We start from the raw sequence: 18,590 nt of genomic DNA on the forward strand, positions 1-18,590 counted from the left end.
AGAACATTATAAATAATTTTGAATGGGGTTTAGTCGTAAGGATAGGGGTAGAACTAGAACTGATTCTCATAAGTCTGATGAGGATGCAGAACGTACTGGTAGAGATATTTCAAGTATATTAATGACAGAGGAGACAAGTAACTATAGCGAAGCTGAGGAAGTTCCAATAGATGAGATTGCATATGAAGAAGAGATAAATGAATCAGAAGAAGAGGTAGGAGAAGATTTATATGCGGATGACTTTCTAGATGATTACCAACCAGATCCTGAATTGGATAGATATGACCCAGATATACTTGATGATACTAATTATGAAGATGATCCAGAAGCAAGGAGAAGAGCTGAGATAGCCTTAGATAGACGTGATATGGTTGAAAGGGGTGAATTAATGACTGGTACAGAACATCGTTTTGGAATTACATCATATTTAGTAGATGAAGAACTTGGAGATACAAGTAAAGATATTGAAAAACGTAGGAAGAGGAGAGAAATGTTTAGAGCAATGGCAGATGAAGCAATGAGAGGCACTGGTTCTTTTGATATAAATGAATTAATACAAGAATTACCTCTAGCAGAACAATCTGAATGGAGTGAGCATATTGAGAATTTAATATGTAGATTATTTAAGATTTTTATTCAAGAATTTAAATTATCTACATGGCATAAAGCAACTCCAAATAATGAGAATATTAAGTTAATGGAAAAAAATAAGTTTTTATTTGATGAATTGTATTATATGAAGAAGATAGAAGAAATGGTACAAGAGGAGAAGACTAGTCTACATATTGATGTACGTCATATTTTCACTTTTTGTTATAAATTATGGGATTATCTAAATATATATCCGACACCAATTATTGAATGCTTTGATAGATGTATTTTGGAAATTATATCATCTTTATTCCCAAATTTATATAATAATAAGACAATAACGACTAGACTAATTGGGTTAGATTATATTGACGAATTACGTGATTTACGTGTTGAATGGCTTAATCAATTAATACGTGTATCCGGAATAATAACAAGACGTACTAATGTATTAACCAAGTATAAAACGGTTTACATGGAATGTGTTAAATGTGGATGTGATACACTAGGGCCATATGAAGATTTTGGAACAAATAATAGTAGCTTTGGTAATGGTGAGAATGGTAGTTTAAGAAGTGTAGGAAAATGTACAGATTGCCAAAGTAGAGGACCTTTTATTATTAATAGGGAAAAAACTATTTATGAGAATTATCAGAAATTAGTTATTCAGGAATCACCTGGAAGTGTTCCTGCTGGTCGCATACCTAGATCTAGGGAGATCATAGTTACTGGGGATTTAGTTGATTATGTGTGTCCTGGTGAAGAAGTTATACTAACTGGTATTTATCGTACTTTTAAAGATCGTCAATTAAATATTAAAACCGGATTTCCTATTTTAGGAACACAAATATTTTGCAATAATATTGAGAAAAAAAATGATCCATTGCAACAAGATGAATTGACAGATGAAGATTTTAAAAAAATAAGGGAATTATCTAAGGATCCAGATATAAAAGAGAAGATTATATCCTCAATTGCTCCATCAATTTTTGGACATCATCATATAAAAACAGCTATTGCCTGTTCTCTATTTAGTGGAATTAGGAAACAAGTACCTGGTAAACATCATCATATAAGAGGTGATATCAATGTCTTAATAGTTGGGGATCCAGGTTTAGCAAAAAGTCAATTCTTAAAATATGTAGAGAAAAGTTTTGATCGTACGATATACACTTCGGGTAAGGGTGCATCGGCTGTTGGTTTGACAGCATCTGTTAGACGTGATCCAGTATCAGGAGAGTGGACTTTGGAGGGTGGTGCTTTAGTACTTGCTGATGAAGGCATATGCTTAATAGATGAATTTGATAAAATGAGTGATAAAGATCGTGTATCAATACATGAAGCAATGGAACAACAGAGTATTTCAATTTCAAAAGCTGGAATAGTAACAACTCTACGTGCTCGTTGTAGTGTTATTGCAGCAGCAAATCCCATATTTGGAAGATATGACTCTTGCTTAACTTTTAAAGATAATGTTGATCTTACTGATCCAATTATTTCAAGATTTGATGTATTAGCAGTTTTAAAGGATGAAGTACATCCCATGAAGGATGAATTACTTGCAAATTTTGTAGTACAATCACATATGAATAGTCAAGGTATATATAACAATACAAGTGATGAATTTAATGTGACAAATTTAGATGGTGAATCCCAACAATATCAATATATACAACAAATTGATCAAAAATTACTATGTAAATATATACGCTATGCTAGGAGATATTGTAAACCACAGATCAGAAGTGTTGACAAGGAAAAAATTACGACATTTTATGCAAGGATAAGACAGGAAGCAATACAAACTGGAGGGATTTCAATGACAGTACGTCATATAGAAAGTATTATAAGATTGGCAGAGGCTCAAGCAAAAATGCGTTTAAGCCCTATTGTAACGAACAAAGATATTGATGGTGCTATTGGAATAGTTTTGGAATCATTTATTCAAAGTCAAAAATATGCAGTAGCACAACGACTATCTAAAACATTTTCAAGATACAAAGCCTTAAGTAGTGGTTTTGTAGATATATTAGAAAATTTACTTTTGCAACTTTTTGCCGATAAAATCAACAAAATACAGCTCAGGCAGTGGTCTGATGATAATTTAGGTATGATGCTTGATGAGGTAGATAATGCCATGGTATATTTAGATGAATTCTTAGTATGTGCAGAGAAAATGAAACTGTCACACAATGTTACTTTTTCATATATAAAATCTTCAGCATTTGGGAAACTATTCCTTGTATCCGATCATGTTGATAATAATGGGAATAATATCAAAGTCATTACAAAAAAACACCATAATGATAAATACTCACAAAGTCAGATATCAATGCAAGGAGATTAAATTTTTGAAAGTGATTGATTTATTGTACAAGTATTATCTTTATCAATCTTCAGATTCTATTTAGGACATTTTTTTTCTAATATTAAGTTAAATATTTAAAAAGATAAACTTTAAGTTTTTAGTCAAACTTAATAAGTATCCCATATATAGGTATAAAGCATAATTATAACTCCTATCACTACTTTTTCAACTATATTGTCACATATTCTGGCTAAAAAAGTAATCAAGTATATATTAGAAATACTAAGTACACTAAATACTATTAATAAAAACTAAAGTAAGATGTAAAGGGAATTAAACTTTAAAATCATTATTTTATAGGCTTTAAACTCCATATATTAAATCACCTAAAAGATCTGTTCGTTCTTTTGTAAAAGGTCCATATTTAGTGTATATGAAATATTAAGGAATTCTGAAATTAGATAACTATTGAGGTAATATTCACTATTATTTAGTCTACAAAATCGAAAGTAATGTTAAATAGTATTATACCTTAAAAGTACTGGACTTTTTGAGATGGGGATCTAAATAAAGTGGTACACGTATTGGAGTCTAAAAATACCTAAAAATACCCAATTTACTCCTTTTTTTGTTGAATCTATGCGTTGATAAAATTATTAAATATTATATTATAAAGTCTCTATCTTTTCTTTTTCCTAATTCTATTCTGACTCATTTTTGAGCCCTTGTGGATGCATGCATCTATTATGGAAATATACATGTTTAAAAAATACCTCGGATATTGGCAGAATTATAAATTCTAAACAAAAATATTGAATAATCTACACTTTCCATCTATAATATATCTTTTATAAGGATATAGCAATTTATGAAACAAAGATTACAATAGACACATTAATCTAAATTTATTAAGATTATTTTCCCGCTGTAAATTAAGAACTTAAGTATAAAAGCTGAATATTGGTAATTGAGTTTCAGAAGGAATAAACAAGATAATACCTAATTATATAAAATACGAGGTATAAACATCTATAAAGTTTGCCAAAGTTTAGGAAACATATTAACTTTTGTTTTATAACTATCATAGCTTATAAACCACTCAATATCAGGAATCTATATACTGCTAATTAGTAACAATGGCATCTCTGACAGACCATAGAGGACGGCCATTATATGACTTACCACACAAAATGGCAAGTATAACTATATTAAGCAAGAACTCCTATGATCTAAATTTGAAAGGTTTTTTTAACCTTTTTATCCTTATACTGGTATTTAGCAATATGGGGGTTGTTTTAGAGAATGCCATGAGCTATGGATGTAAAGTAAAAATTCCAACTGGAATCACAGATTTAGTTCAGAATTGGCCAATATTGTGGTGCCTATGCCAAATGATTGTACTATTGACATTTTCATATTTGATAGAAAGATATATACTAATTATTGTAGTACTATCAACTAATGAAGAACCAAATAAAAAGGGAAGGAAGGGAAATAAACTATCTGAAATAGTGGGAATAGAGAATTTGCTGCAATTATTTTCGTTTCTGGCTACTTTAATATCAATTCCACTTATATGCATGAATATGTTAATGATCTTGTACTTACCTTATAAGACTGTAAAATTTTATAACCCAGATCCTTTATCATCTGTTGTCCTTCTATGCTTTTCTTTCGTATGGTTTTTTAAGACATTATCATTTCATCATGTATGCCATGATGTACGTCGCTGTATACTAGAGAATGAAGATTTTCATGAAATTTGTGGTACACTTCCAGAGGCAGAAATAGCCAGTAAATATCCAAAATGTTTATCTATAAAATATTATTTTTGGTATATATTAATACCAACAATGTGCTTCCAATTTTGGTATCCACGTACAAGTGGTATTAGATGGCTAGAAGTAATTAAGCATACAATTGGACTACTTGGTTGCCTACTATTAATGAAGATAATTGTTGAACAATATGTTGTTGTTACTGCTCATTATACCTTTACTTTGAAAGAGTTACAAAAGATGAATATACACCAATTTATAGTGCATATGACAACTCGGATAATGAAATTATCAATACCATCACTTTACGTTTGGTTACTTGGATTTGTTGCTTTATTTCACCACTACTTAAATATTCTTGGTGAAATAACTTGTTTTGCTGATCGAGCTTTTTATTTAGATTGGTGGAATGCTGGTAGCTTTGGTGAATACTGGAGGAAATGGAACTTACCTGTCCACTTTTTTTTGACAAGACATATATTTAAACCAATTAGAAAAGCAGGTGTGAATAGTGCTGCTGCAAATTTATTAGTATTTACATTATCTGCTCTTATTCACGAATACCTTGTAGTCATTCCCTTAAATATTGGATGGACTGGATGGGTAGTTTTAGCTTTTGTCTTACAAGTGCCATTGTCATTATGGACACAAACAAGTGCAATTCAGAGTAGAGAAACTCTTGGAAATGTAGTATTTTGGATTTGTTTCTGTTTCTGTGGTCAACCGATAGCTGTATTATTATATTACTATTTATGGGCTCTTTCTAAGGGTGAAATAGATCAAATAGACCTACATAAAATTGAAGGTATACCACAAATACCACTGGAGAATATATCAGAATATATTTCTAACTTAACAAATGTTTAGGTTTTGTTACAATGACTATATGTATTATTGAAGTATCGTCAAGTTAGCTAACAAATTAGAATACTAATATCTGAAGATTCATCATTGATCCAACAATATTATTGCTGCTTTGATACTTTCCAACAATACTTATATATCCGGTGTATATTGTCCTTTACTTTTTAAAGTTAATATACTTTTAAAAGTCAATATGATATAAATTCATTGCATAATTAGAATAAACTTTCGAGTTCTTTGGAAATATACCTAGATTACCCATATATATGGTCTATTAGGTACTAACCTTTACACTTTTCTATATTATCTTAGTTTTGTGCATAGTTTTTAATCTTTCAAATAGTGTAAGACCCCGGTGGAATACTGAGCGCAGTATTTCTTTTGTGAAGATTTGGAATTTTAATAAATGTTTAATTAATTAATTTACAACTTTGTCTAAGGTTATCTCACTAGTCATTAATGGAAATATATGTATCTCTATACTATTTAATATATGATTTTGTAGGTTGGCAAATTTCTAGATATGATAAGAATGATATAGAGAACTGTACTAAATACTATATAGGAGTATGGAATAGAATAACTGATGTAATGAAAGGCAAGAATAGATCAGAATACACTGAAACTCAATCTTCTTTAAATATTAGAGTTGTTGAGAATATATTTTCTTGTATTGGTGCACTAGTAGGATGTAGTACAACCGATGAAACTTTAAAATCTATTATTATAAGAACAGAATTGATGCTACTTGGAACACTATTACCTAGCCATTATATAAGAAAAATGGAGGAAGAATTTAATGTAGATATAAGCAGATGTGATATATCTGATTTATATATGCATTTAAGTATAATTGATGAAGTATGCAATATCTCAAAGAAGAAGTTTCCTTATATGATACGTAACCCTTTAAGTGGAAGACATGAACCTGTTGAACCCAAGAATGAAGAATTCAAAGACAGATTATATATGGAAAGTTATAGTTCGGCTATTATTAACTTAATAATGTTGATACTAAAGAGTTATAGTGAAAGCATAAAGGAAACAGGTACAATTTGCTGTAACGAAAATTTGAAGCTAAGCTTATACTCTCTTCCACTCATAAATATGACTAGAGCTCCAGATTTATCTAATAGCCAGACTCATATTAAAGTTATAGAAATATTTAACAGCTTTAAGATAAAAGATAGACAAGATATATTTTGGAAGTGCCTATTATTTTGCAAAATTTATGAAATTATTTCTTCACTACTAGAAACTACAGACAGTGATATAAAGTACCAGACTTTTTTATTAGCTCAAAAATTTATAGAGGAAATATCAGATATCAATAAAGTAGCTTTAAATAAACACAATTCTCCATTATTTTTAATTTTACAGAGTGAATGGGATACTCTACTTCAATCTCAATTTCCTCACTCTCTAGACAATAATATATCATTTTTTCAGTCATATTCAAGATTTTTTACCTTAATTCAGTTAATTTTTTTACGTGAGCTATCGCAGATTAAGGAGTATGGAAATCAAATAACTAGTTTATTGCAATATTTCGAGAATCAACTTTATGTGAACTATATTGATATGCTTGTATTCCTACTCAATAGAATTTATGTTATAGTATCTACAATGGAGATTCGACAAATTTCAAGTGAGCAGCAGACACTGGATGAAAGAAGAGTAGATACTAATTGTGATAAAAGTAGTGCATGGAAAATATTGCAAATATTCTTAAAGGAGCTATATCCATTACTACTACCATTACCAGATAATTCTACACTGTGTTTACTTGTATCGATATCAACACAACTAAATTTTGAGTTATGGTTAAAACTTTGTTTTGCATCATTTAATACTCAAATAACTAATTATCTAAAAGAAGATGTAATTCCAACAAACAATACAATTTACAATGGTCTGCGCATACTATATCAATTAATTTTGATATGTGATATAGATATAGTAGCTCCATTTGTAAGTGATATTATCTACCAATTATGGCTGTTATTCATTTACATAGAGCTAGATATGCTGTTTTCAAAGCATTCATCCACAGATCTTTACAATGATACAGAGAGAGCTGCAAACCTTTCAGAAAACTTAAATGAATGTATAAAGCTAGACGACTTTGGAGACAGTAGTGAAACTATAGCTATAATTAAGAAGCTACATGCTGAGATAGCAAATATGTTAGCTAGCAAGGTAGAAGTAAGTATCCTCTATCAAATAATTGAAACAATAAGCGAAGTCTCAAATTCAGCAAAACACACAAACAAACGGGTATACCATTTGCTTAGTTCATTTAGGATGCTATTTAGAGATGAAAACATAATACTGTGACAGTTTGTGCAGATTTGGTTATAGTTGTTAAATAACTATTAATCTAAGCCTTTCAGTTTTCTATGCTTTTGTATAGATCATTTGCCCATGAGTCTGTTCACCAACTTGACGTATTATACCTCTTGTTTCAAAGTCACGCAAAGCTGCCCTTGCTGCACTAGCATTAACTTTCAGTTGGTTTACAATAACTGCAGGAGTTATCATCTTTAATTTCATTATGTCAACACTTAGACGCTCAAGTGTAGTTTTGTCAAAAAGTACAGCATGGTTTGCCTTGTCTTTTTGCTTACCCTTTGACCACTTCTTACGCTTTGCTCTACCACCAGCTGCTGCTGCTGCTGCAATCTGCTCCTTCGTCTTCTTCTCACCCTTTGGTGGCATCTCTCTTAATTATACACCTGAAGATATATCCAAACAAGATAACAAAATTAAAGAAAGCACTTCCTTCCGTCAGTACAACCAGCCTTTCCAGAAACCCTTCTTTTCATTATTATACTTAGTTGAGACAGACTAGACGTAAGACGTAATTCCGCTAACAGATATCTACTAAATATCACTATATACCTTAGTAAAATAAAGGTACCACTTATTTTGGATAGTAACTAGTGTATGTGATGTAGTGGAGACGGGAAATATATGAATAAATTTTATATATGGTAGCCTTTAAAATAAATTGAATATTATAAACTCTAAATAGGTTATCGCTGGCGGTATAAAATGCTATTATTAGCGCGTGAGTATTTTATTAAATTTACTATTTGGCTAGCTTGGATCACAATAATTGACGCGGTATAAATAGTCAAAAAATGGATGTTTGCGTGCATCATTAGGACTAAAGAGAAGATACAAGTAGTCTGCACCACTGGTTTGAATGATCAAATAGGCATCACCGTGTAATGGCTGATCTGAAATGTGTCTTTAATTCTAGACAATTATTATTAGACAGTGAGAGTATAAATAGTACAGGTAGAGATCGAATAGAAGCTTCAATAGAGAAAAGTAAAGAATCAGAGTGGGAGTTGGTAGGAAATATGACATCTGAAATATTGGTAGGATATGAGTCAGATTTAGATACATATGAGAATAATTCAAACATTTTTACACCTTGTTCTCAAGAATGCTTCACATTTGAAACTGCAGAGGAAGAAGACTCAACCATATTTGGCCTTAACTCACACGAGCTAAATGGACTAGTGACATCCTTCAAAAAAAATTTTGAAGAAGCTACTAGTACTGGTCAGTGTCGAAATAAGGATAGTAATATAATTAATAAAGAATCTAACAACGAATATGAAGAAGATGTTCTATCTATCCAATGCTTTAACAGAGATAAGAATAATATAGGTAATTTTGAAGAAAGTGGAACTTTGAATAAAGACAGATATATAATGACAAGTGTTAGACCAAATTCTGAAGTATGTAACAAGGGAGTAAATAAAGGACAAAGTAGTCAGAATATAAAGTATCCAAGCTGTAAAGGACTCAATACTCAACAAAGAAATAGACTAGATCAGAATAGATCTTTTGATTTGGGAAATCATACGATGGAAGTTAGGCAACATCAAAATATAACTGATAGCTCTACCAACTATAATGTGAATAGTATACAATTTAATAATGTAATTCCTGGCACAAACAATAAAGACAACCAAAAATATAGCCGTGATTACAATTGTGAAGGCTATAGTAGCCAAATAAATAATATTAAGAACAACTTTAGTAAGACTGAAAATCAGCCTTCAATTCATGATACTCATAACTATCACGAAATCCAAGAAATATCTAAAATAGAATATGTAACTGAAACAAGTTCTTTAAGCTCACTTGAAGATAGCAATATGGAAAGTATATATGAAAATAGTTGTGGTAAAACTGCGTTATACAGTATATATAATAATGAAGATGTAAACAAAGAAGTGACTTGTGAAGTTTGTAAATATTCATACGACTGTTACCAAAGATCTCCAGAGGTCCATAACTACCCAGATAGAGATGCGATATATGTAGGTTCAGAAGTAGAAGTTTCTGGTGATATAAATGATTTAGATGCAAAATTTTCAACTTTGGATAATTCAGTTGAAAAATCATATTTTTGTGCTGAAAATGAGCATTATAAAGTTCTTTGTAAAGAATATTGCGATTTAGTGAACTATATGTACTGCAATTATAATTTGATCTCGAAACCCTGTATTAATAGTAAAGTAAATTCTAATTCACCATCACATTTATCTTGCAAAGAAAGGAAATCTCCATTATCTTCAAAAAGAAGTTCAGAATGTCCTCTAAAAGAGGGAAAATTTCGTAGAGATGGACTTATTCCTGCTTGTAAAGGATCTATCCATATTGATTATATTATAGATATGAAAAGTATTGGGAAGGGAACTTATGGTTCAGTTTGTTGTGGTGTAAACCGTCTTACAGGAGTTGTTAGGGCGATCAAATCTATACCTCTTGCAAAGGTAAAAGCTATGGATAGGTTTATGAAGGAGATTAATATTATGAAGAATCTTGACCATCCTAATATAGTCAAACTCTATGAAACTTACCAAGATCACAAGAATATCTATTTAGTTTTAGAATTTTGTAGTGGGGGTGAATTGTTTGATAGAATAATTCAACAAGGTAATTTTGATGAAGTCTATGCAGCTTATTTAATGCGACAGATATTTTCTGCAATATTTTATTGCCATGAGCATGGAATTGTCCATCGTGACTTAAAACCTGAAAATTTTCTTTTTTTAAATAACCAAAATAATGCTCCATTAAAAATTATAGACTTTGGTTTAGCTACAAAAGTTAATAAGAATAATACAACGTTAACTACAAGAGCAGGAACTCCATACTATGTAGCTCCTGAAGTTTTAAGTGGTGAATATGATCAGCAGTGTGATTTGTGGAGTTTAGGTGTTATTTTGTACATACTACTATGCGGTTACCCCCCTTTCTATGGGAGTAGTGATAATATAATTTTACAGAAAGTTAAAACAGGACATTTTATTTTTAAAGATAAAGATTGGAAAGATATCTCTCCTTTAGCTAAAGATTTGATTTGTAAGCTATTAACTTACAATCCAAAGGGGCGTATATGTGCAAGAGATGCTCTAAAGCATCCCTGGATCACTCATTTTACAAGAAATAACTATAAAATTCCCCTATATTGTCTTATTAATGAAACTCAACTTGAAGGTAATGAAACTGATAAAGAATGTAACCAAGGATTTCCTAACTTAAACTCTTATAGAACAGGTACTTGTATTTCTTCAGGGATAAATATCTTATCAAACTTTAGGAATTTTCACCAATACAATCGCTTTAAGAAAGTTGCTTTAACTGTAATTGCACAACAAATGACTGAGAACCAAATAAGTAATCTCAAAGAAGCATTTTTTGCCCTAGATGCCAATGGAGATGGAACTTTGACCCCTCAGGAAATTATTTTAGGTCTTCAGAAGAGTGGTATCAAAGAGTTACCTTCCGATTTGATTCAAATACTACAAGATATTGATAGTGATGGTAGTGGTTCAATAGACTACACTGAATTTATTGCTGCTACTTTAGATATTAGGCAATGCTTTCAAGAAAATATATGCTGGGCTGCTTTTAGAGTATTTGACTTGGATGGTAATGGAAAAATTACTGCAAGTGAAATTATGAATGTTATTGGATGTCATAATGTGCAACATACTCTACATTTACAGTCATATATTATGTCAACTATTGAAGATATGATACGAGAAGTAGATGTTAATGGTGATGGGGAAATAGACTTTGAAGAATTCCTTGAAATGTTTAGGAGATGTGAAAAAGTGTAAATAATATTATAGAAGTTGGTAATTGCACCTGACTCCAGTCATAAATAATTAGCTTATAAAGGTACAATTGAATATATTCATATTAATAGTTGGGAGAAAAGTGTATATTATTTAGAAATATATAAATTATTCTAGTTGATATTGACTTTCTTTTTTACAATTCTGACTCTATTATCATATATTACTACTACGGTATATATTCTAAATTATACCTATATACACTTGTATAAAATTTAATTTAGAAATATAAATTGTAATATTCTACAACCTTACTGGAACTTACTGGAAGTAACTTAAATTTGTTTTATATAAAAGTATGTTCATATATTTTATAGAATTATAGATCTAATAATTTCAAAGTATACACTTTTATAAATAATAATCATTTAATTATAAGGTACTGATACTGGCACCTTGATACTCAACTAGTCTTACAGGATCAATATTATATGCTGCTCATATACTTATCATTGGCTATAGAGAATATACTATATATATATTACTGATATTCTTCAAATTATTTTAAATTACTACAAAAATATAACTTAAAAAGTATAAAGGCCCTATAATTTAAGAGATCCCCATATGCTTGTAGGTCGCATATTTTGGAATTTTCAATATAACCATCTATTCAACTGTAATATCTAAATACTATATCTTGGTAACATAACAAATTACATATTCTCAATAACTCCAAACTCTGAAACATGAATTAATAGTTCTTTTAAAATAAATTCATTACAGTATTTCTAGAAAATTACAAGTTTCTATATAATATCTACTTTATTTTAATTAATCAGTGTTACTTTACAATATATTACACTATCCACTTATTCTGAGGTTCAACTATTTAGAAATTTGAAAATATCTTTTTTTTAAGTGAATATATTTAAATAGTTCTGTAAATGTAGCCTCTATACCATACTGCACATATATAGTTTTATATATTACAATCTTATAATTCAATTCTATAAGCTAGAGATTTCAAACTACTTTTTATATTAAATAAGTTATATGATCAAATTATCTACAAATTTGTAAATTGAATAGTTCATAATGTATAATACTGTCTCCAAGAAATCCTTATTCCGGTTAGTTCTAATATATGTATTTTAATTTTATTACATATACTACTGCATAGTAAATTCGTATAATTATTCATTAATTATTTATAATATCACCTCGACATCAGCTAATAATAGTACTCTCGTTCTATATATTAACATTTATGCAAAATATATCTTGTGTACTATATCATAATCTGGACATATAAAACATATATACCATTCTATATAAAAATTGACAAATTAATTTAATTTTTCAAACATTATCAATCTCTAGTTGGCATTTATTATTCGCATAATCTATAAGAAGTGTAATTATACTCCACATTACTTGAACTACCTCATTGCTTTCGGTAGTTGTACATCTATGCTTAAGAATATCATTAATTAAAGCTTTATCTGTTCTATTCTCTTCATTAAAAGTTTTTTCTATAGGTTTATCAATTTCTCCAAAATATTTATTTTCAGTATCCCAGGATATACTTGAAGTATTTTGTATATCTTCTATGTTATTTAAAGGAAAACTGTGTGTAATCTCTGAATTTGATCCAATCAAGAGTTCATTATTAATTGAATTATACGAATTTACTTGATTTGCAGTTGATATATTAGATAATCTCCTATTTAACCTATAGTCTTCTCTAATAGGGACAGAAATAGGATTAAAATTTAAAATCTTTCCATTAACAATAGATGTTTTAGGGCCCCCAAGTTCAACAATAGGGATAGAATTCATTTCATTACATTTGTTATGGTATTCAGGAAATTCTTTAAATATACTTGTTGGGGGCAAATGAGCCTCTTTATCTACTTGTGAATAATTCATATTATAATGATCTTTATTTATAAGTGATGGACATTCTAATACAAATGTTGACTTATCTATATTTGATATAGTTGAAAACATGCATATACAATTTATTTCAGTATAACCCCATTGTTTTTTCTGGGTATTTATTGTTTTTATAAATCTTATTTTCACATGGGATTTTTTCTCAGTACTTCGTGATATTATACACTTTTCAGCTTCTAACATGAGTAGCAAGTCATAGTCCTCAATATCACTATTACTTAATCCTAATATTTTCAATTTAGAGATATCCAGATATTTCAAGGTAAAATTACCATTTTTCTTGTAAAATACTAAATCACCTCTTTTACAAACTAATGAGTGTAAATCTCCTCTCTCTATTTCTTTTGACATATCTTCTCCAACAATCTGTTTAGACACTAGTCTATTTTTTAGTATTTCCTCCTCTATATCATCCTTTACAATACCAAATACTAAACTATGATATTCGGATGGGAGAGTTAAGTAATAGTCAACATTTGAATCTTGAGTATCTAAACAATTAATATATAAAGAGTATATCACGAGCTCAAGTAAATATAAACAAAATAATTTCAGACAAGATATCATTCCAAGTGATTCTATACCTTAAGACTATTGTTGTTCTTTAAAATTGGGTACTTTTCTTAACTCATTATCTCTGACAGTTGCGCTAGGAATAATCTAGGTACCATTATTTACCGCCAAAAAAATGCATGGGAATGATGTATGAGACGTGTCTCTTGAATATAAAATTATTTGTGATAAACTAACATTAATACAGGAGTAAAATAATCATATATACCACCTTAATAAAGGTTACAATATATGTTATTAAAGTTTCTTCATTAAATAGATATAAATCTTAATTTGTATATTTCGTTGACTATATAATTTGCATCTATAAACCTAAATCAATATATAGATCTTTTCTATTTTATTATCTAGAAATGATCAAAAAATATATTTTCTAAAGTAAATTAGTGAAAAGAAGAAAATACTATAGTATATAATAAGAAAAAATAGTTATTTGTAAAAGGAGTAAGAGTAAACTTGTCTTCAGGATTATAGTATTTAAGCTACTGAAACCTATATATCTTGGAAATCAATTTTTCAAAACCTCTTGTATTACTATATCTATTAAATAATAAATTTTAGTATTAAATTAGTATTATTTATTCCTAGTATAAACAAAATAAAACAAATTTTGAAAATTAATAACTCTTTTACTGTTATATAGTGATATCTACTAGATTTATATTCAAGGGAAATATTTTAATAAATAATTTACTGTTTCTATAAGTTATAGTAAAGAATTTCACCAAAAAAAAATAATTAATCATAATAAGATGTCTGTAATTTTAAATATTAATATATATTAAAATTTAGTATAAAAAAAATCCAATAAATACAAAATTGTATAACTTTTTTATCTTAATGCAATTTTAACTAGTTTCTAAGATTTTAGTAACTAGAAAATATTATAAATATCGTACTTTAGTTACTTAATATGTTAATAGAGTATCTACATCTAAGAAAAATTACTTATAGATAGAAAACTACATAATTAGTTTATTCAAAATTTTTACTTCTAAACTATCATTAAATTTTTGGTTACTTGACTACAATAAGCTAAAAATTATCTTAAACTTTTTCTTTGAGCTAAACTAGTGTGGACCCAATAAATAGTGGCTAAGCTCAAGTAAATTAAAAAAAAAAAAAAAAGTCAAAGTTCATTTTCCTTTTTTTTGTGGCCCAATGTCTTAGAATATTGTCACTTATTTTGTTAAGGATCTTGAGTTATTCTACTTATAGTTGATTATTTGAATCTTCCTAGGGTATGCTAACACTACCTAAGAATTTTTATCAATAGTATTTGCATTAAAGCCCCATACACTATTAGGAATATATTAAATATTCTGTAGTAGGAACTAATATAAAAAAATTAAAAGAATTAGATCACTCTTTTTTCATCTCTACTAAAAATATTTAAAATAGTAAACTTTGTTTAGGTAATAGGGATCATAAAATACCAATACAATTAATAAATTAGGTATATGTATTATAAATTAAATTCTTACCAAGATATTAAAATATAGTATTATATAGTGAAATTATTTAATAAGAGTACATTAAATTCAATATTATTATTATTAACAAATCCTTAAAAATTATAGAAGTCACGATCTTAGTCATAATAGACTAATATAACTCAGTTATTTTTACTATATTATTGTATATATATATAATTTATTTTGTAGAGATATTTGTTAGATATTTAAGGTATTTTATATAATATTATATAATTTATCACTGTTATAATCAGAATAATAATGTTTCATACCACTTTAAATATTAAAGAATAGGTTACATTGTACATTTATATTTTGTTCCAGGTTATAACAAGTTTATTACCTACTTTTCTTTAAAAAAAAAGATTTAGTTTATAATATATTTATATCTTACTAGCTAAACAAATACAAAATAAGTGAATATATACCACCTTATTACTTATTTTATGATTCTATACTTGATCACTCTTACCTTAATCTTACTGTTTTAAAAGTAACATTACTCTATTCTTGTCGTAAAAAGCTCACTTATTGAAGTGAATCTATATATATGTAGGTAATTTTAATAAGAAAAAGTGGCATATTTTAAATATACTGTTAAGAAAGTTACTTTTAGTTCAAGGGTAGCATTTAAATTATAGAGAAGATTCATAACCAAAAAGTTAGCTAATATCTCATAATATATAATTTAAGATATAAATATCCCATTGAGACAAGTAATATAGTGTAAATTTGGTTTTAGAGTATTTCTAAAATCTAAAATTATAGAAAAGTATTAAATAATATCAAACTTGAACCAAAATCCAGTACTTAAGCGGGAAATATTTAGATCAACACTTTGTTATATTCGACACTAAGTAGACAAATAATATAAGAAGACTAAAACAAATAATGGAAGAACTTCCCACAATAAACTTTCAAAATCTTAAGAAAAAGAAGTCTTCTGGAAATACTGTAACTCAGCGTCCAGGTCTAATAATATGCAAGGTATCTGGTAAAGAAGATTTAAGGTTGACATGGGGCTCCCATAGGTTACTTTCAAAAACTATTCAGTTTTTAAATTGCTCAATTAGAAAATATCTGAATATATTAGAGGATCGGGAATATAAAATTGAGGTATGAACTTAACTAAAAAGTAATTACAGTATATATTTTATCTAATTATCTTTTTTTACTTAGGTTGCTACAGAGGTTGAAGATGGTACCAAGTGGGTCCCTACAACTATTCAACAATTAGTTGAAAATTCAGATATATATACGGTAAGAATTAGTAGAATAGAAGAAACAGATAATGATAAAGTTAATAAAGAACCAATCAAAGTACATTCAATGCTAAACTGTGGAAGACATTGTGCTAATCAGATGCGTTATATACAGCTTATGGAAAAAAATAAAAAAATAAATTCACTAACACCAAAAGATACAATAATAAAAGTGGAGGAACTAAAAAAACATTGTACTGCTAATGATTGCTGGGTCTCATATAATGGTAAAGTATACGATATTACAAAATATTTAGATTATCACCCTGGAGGTAAATGTAACTCTTCATCTACTTCACAGAAATATTTATTTATCTAAATTGTTATTTTTTATAGGTAGAGATCTCTTAATTGAATTTGCAGGATCTGATATTACTGAAGCTTTCACAAACTTTCATCAATGGGTAAATTGTGAACAAATTCTCCAACATTCCTTTGTAGGATTTTTAGGTTAGATACCCTAGTTATTTTAATTGAATAAAGTTCATTAGGCTAATAAAATATTAATTTATATTTGAAAAAGATTATAACTTAAAATAAGAAGTTAGTTTATATTGTTTTTTTTTAATAAAGTTTTGGGATTTTTCTAATTTGGAAACTAGTTCAGTTTAAGAAAGTTAATAAGACTTGTCTTCCCCCCAACTGCAATAGAACTTTTTTAGGTTTATTTTTAAAATTAATATCACTTCTTTTTTTAAAGTAATTGACTTTAAATCTTCTACTTTAAAGTTCAGAATGACTTCAAATGTTGATGACTGGGAAGTTTGGAACAGAGATATCCCTTTTTGGAAACATGCAATAGCTGGAAGTGCTGCAGGTGTAGTTGAGCACACGTCAATATTCCCCTTAGATACTATAAAGACTATTTTGCAAGCTAATCATTTAAAAAAAAGAACTGCTATTTATGATGCAATAAATTATATTAAGCTTAGAGGAATTTCAAGTCTTTTCCGTGGTTTCAAAGCTGCTATAATAGGGAATGTCCCTGCCCATGCTGCTATGTTCTCAACATATGAACTTTGCAGTAGAACACTCTCAACTGAGAATCTAGAAGTTAGTGAGAAAAACTACAAGTATATAGATATATTTGACAAACTTGTTGCACCAGCTCTTTGTGGGGGCACTGCAGTATTTGTACATGATAGTATAGTTACTCCTATGGATGTTGTGAAACAGAGATTGCAACTAGGATCCTACAAAGGTATATTTGACTGTATAAAACATATGGTTAAAAACGAAGGTCCTATGTCATTATTCAGATCACTGCCAGTTACCCTATTTATGAACATCCCTCAAAATGGTCTATTCGTTGTATTAAATGAAAATATTAATAAACACTTTAGTCACAGAGTATTGAATGATAGGGATCCTACTTTGAAATACTTTATATTTGCAGGAATCAGCGGAGCAATTGCTGGATTTATTACAACTCCACTAGATGTTGTGAAGACAAAGATACAAACACAAGCTTGTCACATTCAAAATGATCTTACAAGAGACATAGCGTATAGGAACATTACAGAGACAATTAAGAAAACATGGTTCTATGAGGGATACCGTGGTTTATATAGGGGCGCTCTTTCTAGAGCTGCTATAATTGCCCCTTCTTATGCTTTATGTTGGGGAACATATAGAGCTGTCAAAAATATCCTCAGTACTTAATAAAGTAGCTT

At 28.8% G+C, this 18,590-nt stretch overlaps 8 protein-coding genes across 8 annotated transcripts; 6 read left to right on the forward strand and 2 right to left on the reverse strand.

The window, feature by feature from the left end:
- Positions 1-22: 22 nt before the first annotated feature.
- cand_007710 (DNA replication licencing factor MCM2) lies at positions 23-2,938 on the forward strand (the record flags this gene model as incomplete). Its single annotated transcript, XM_067211011.1, has 1 exon — positions 23-2,938. The coding sequence occupies one exon, from the start codon at positions 23-25 to the stop codon at positions 2,936-2,938; it is 2,916 nt and encodes a 971-aa protein (XP_067067871.1).
- Positions 2,939-4,035: 1,097 nt separating this feature from the next.
- cand_007720 (mboat family protein) lies at positions 4,036-5,544 on the forward strand (the record flags this gene model as incomplete). Its single annotated transcript, XM_067211012.1, has 1 exon — positions 4,036-5,544. One exon carries the CDS (start codon positions 4,036-4,038, stop codon positions 5,542-5,544), a length of 1,509 nt encoding a protein of 502 aa, XP_067067872.1.
- Positions 5,545-6,000: 456 nt separating this feature from the next.
- Positions 6,001-7,878, forward strand: cand_007730 (uncharacterized protein; the record flags this gene model as incomplete). Its single annotated transcript, XM_067211013.1, has 1 exon — positions 6,001-7,878. One exon carries the CDS (start codon positions 6,001-6,003, stop codon positions 7,876-7,878), a length of 1,878 nt encoding a protein of 625 aa, XP_067067873.1.
- Positions 7,879-7,938: 60 nt separating this feature from the next.
- cand_007740 (40s ribosomal protein S25) lies at positions 7,939-8,259 on the reverse strand (the record flags this gene model as incomplete). The annotated part of the gene is made up of 1 exon (XM_067211014.1): positions 7,939-8,259. One exon carries the CDS (start codon positions 8,257-8,259, stop codon positions 7,939-7,941), a length of 321 nt encoding a protein of 106 aa, XP_067067874.1.
- Positions 8,260-8,774: 515 nt separating this feature from the next.
- On the forward strand, positions 8,775-11,690 carry cand_007750 (calcium-dependent protein kinase; the record flags this gene model as incomplete). Its single annotated transcript, XM_067211015.1, has 1 exon — positions 8,775-11,690. The coding sequence occupies one exon, from the start codon at positions 8,775-8,777 to the stop codon at positions 11,688-11,690; it is 2,916 nt and encodes a 971-aa protein (XP_067067875.1).
- Positions 11,691-13,010: 1,320 nt separating this feature from the next.
- cand_007760 (uncharacterized protein) lies at positions 13,011-14,174 on the reverse strand (the record flags this gene model as incomplete). Its single annotated transcript, XM_067211016.1, has 1 exon — positions 13,011-14,174. The coding sequence occupies one exon, from the start codon at positions 14,172-14,174 to the stop codon at positions 13,011-13,013; it is 1,164 nt and encodes a 387-aa protein (XP_067067876.1).
- A 2,372-nt stretch (positions 14,175-16,546) lies between these two features.
- Positions 16,547-17,529, forward strand: cand_007770 (cytochrome B5-like heme steroid binding domain-containing protein; the record flags this gene model as incomplete). Its single annotated transcript, XM_067211017.1, has 4 exons — positions 16,547-16,771; positions 16,835-17,189; positions 17,254-17,321; positions 17,491-17,529. 4 exons carry the CDS (start codon positions 16,547-16,549, stop codon positions 17,527-17,529), a joined length of 687 nt encoding a protein of 228 aa, XP_067067877.1.
- Positions 17,530-17,652: 123 nt separating this feature from the next.
- On the forward strand, positions 17,653-18,579 carry cand_007780 (carrier protein; the record flags this gene model as incomplete). The annotated part of the gene is made up of 1 exon (XM_067211018.1): positions 17,653-18,579. One exon carries the CDS (start codon positions 17,653-17,655, stop codon positions 18,577-18,579), a length of 927 nt encoding a protein of 308 aa, XP_067067878.1.
- Between the last annotated feature and the right edge of the window lie 11 nt (positions 18,580-18,590).

The sequence above is a fragment of the Cryptosporidium andersoni genome, assembly GCF_001865355.1.
Source record: "Cryptosporidium andersoni isolate 30847 chromosome Unknown contig_50, whole genome shotgun sequence".
Classification (NCBI taxonomy): Eukaryota; Apicomplexa; class Conoidasida; order Eucoccidiorida; family Cryptosporidiidae; genus Cryptosporidium; species Cryptosporidium andersoni.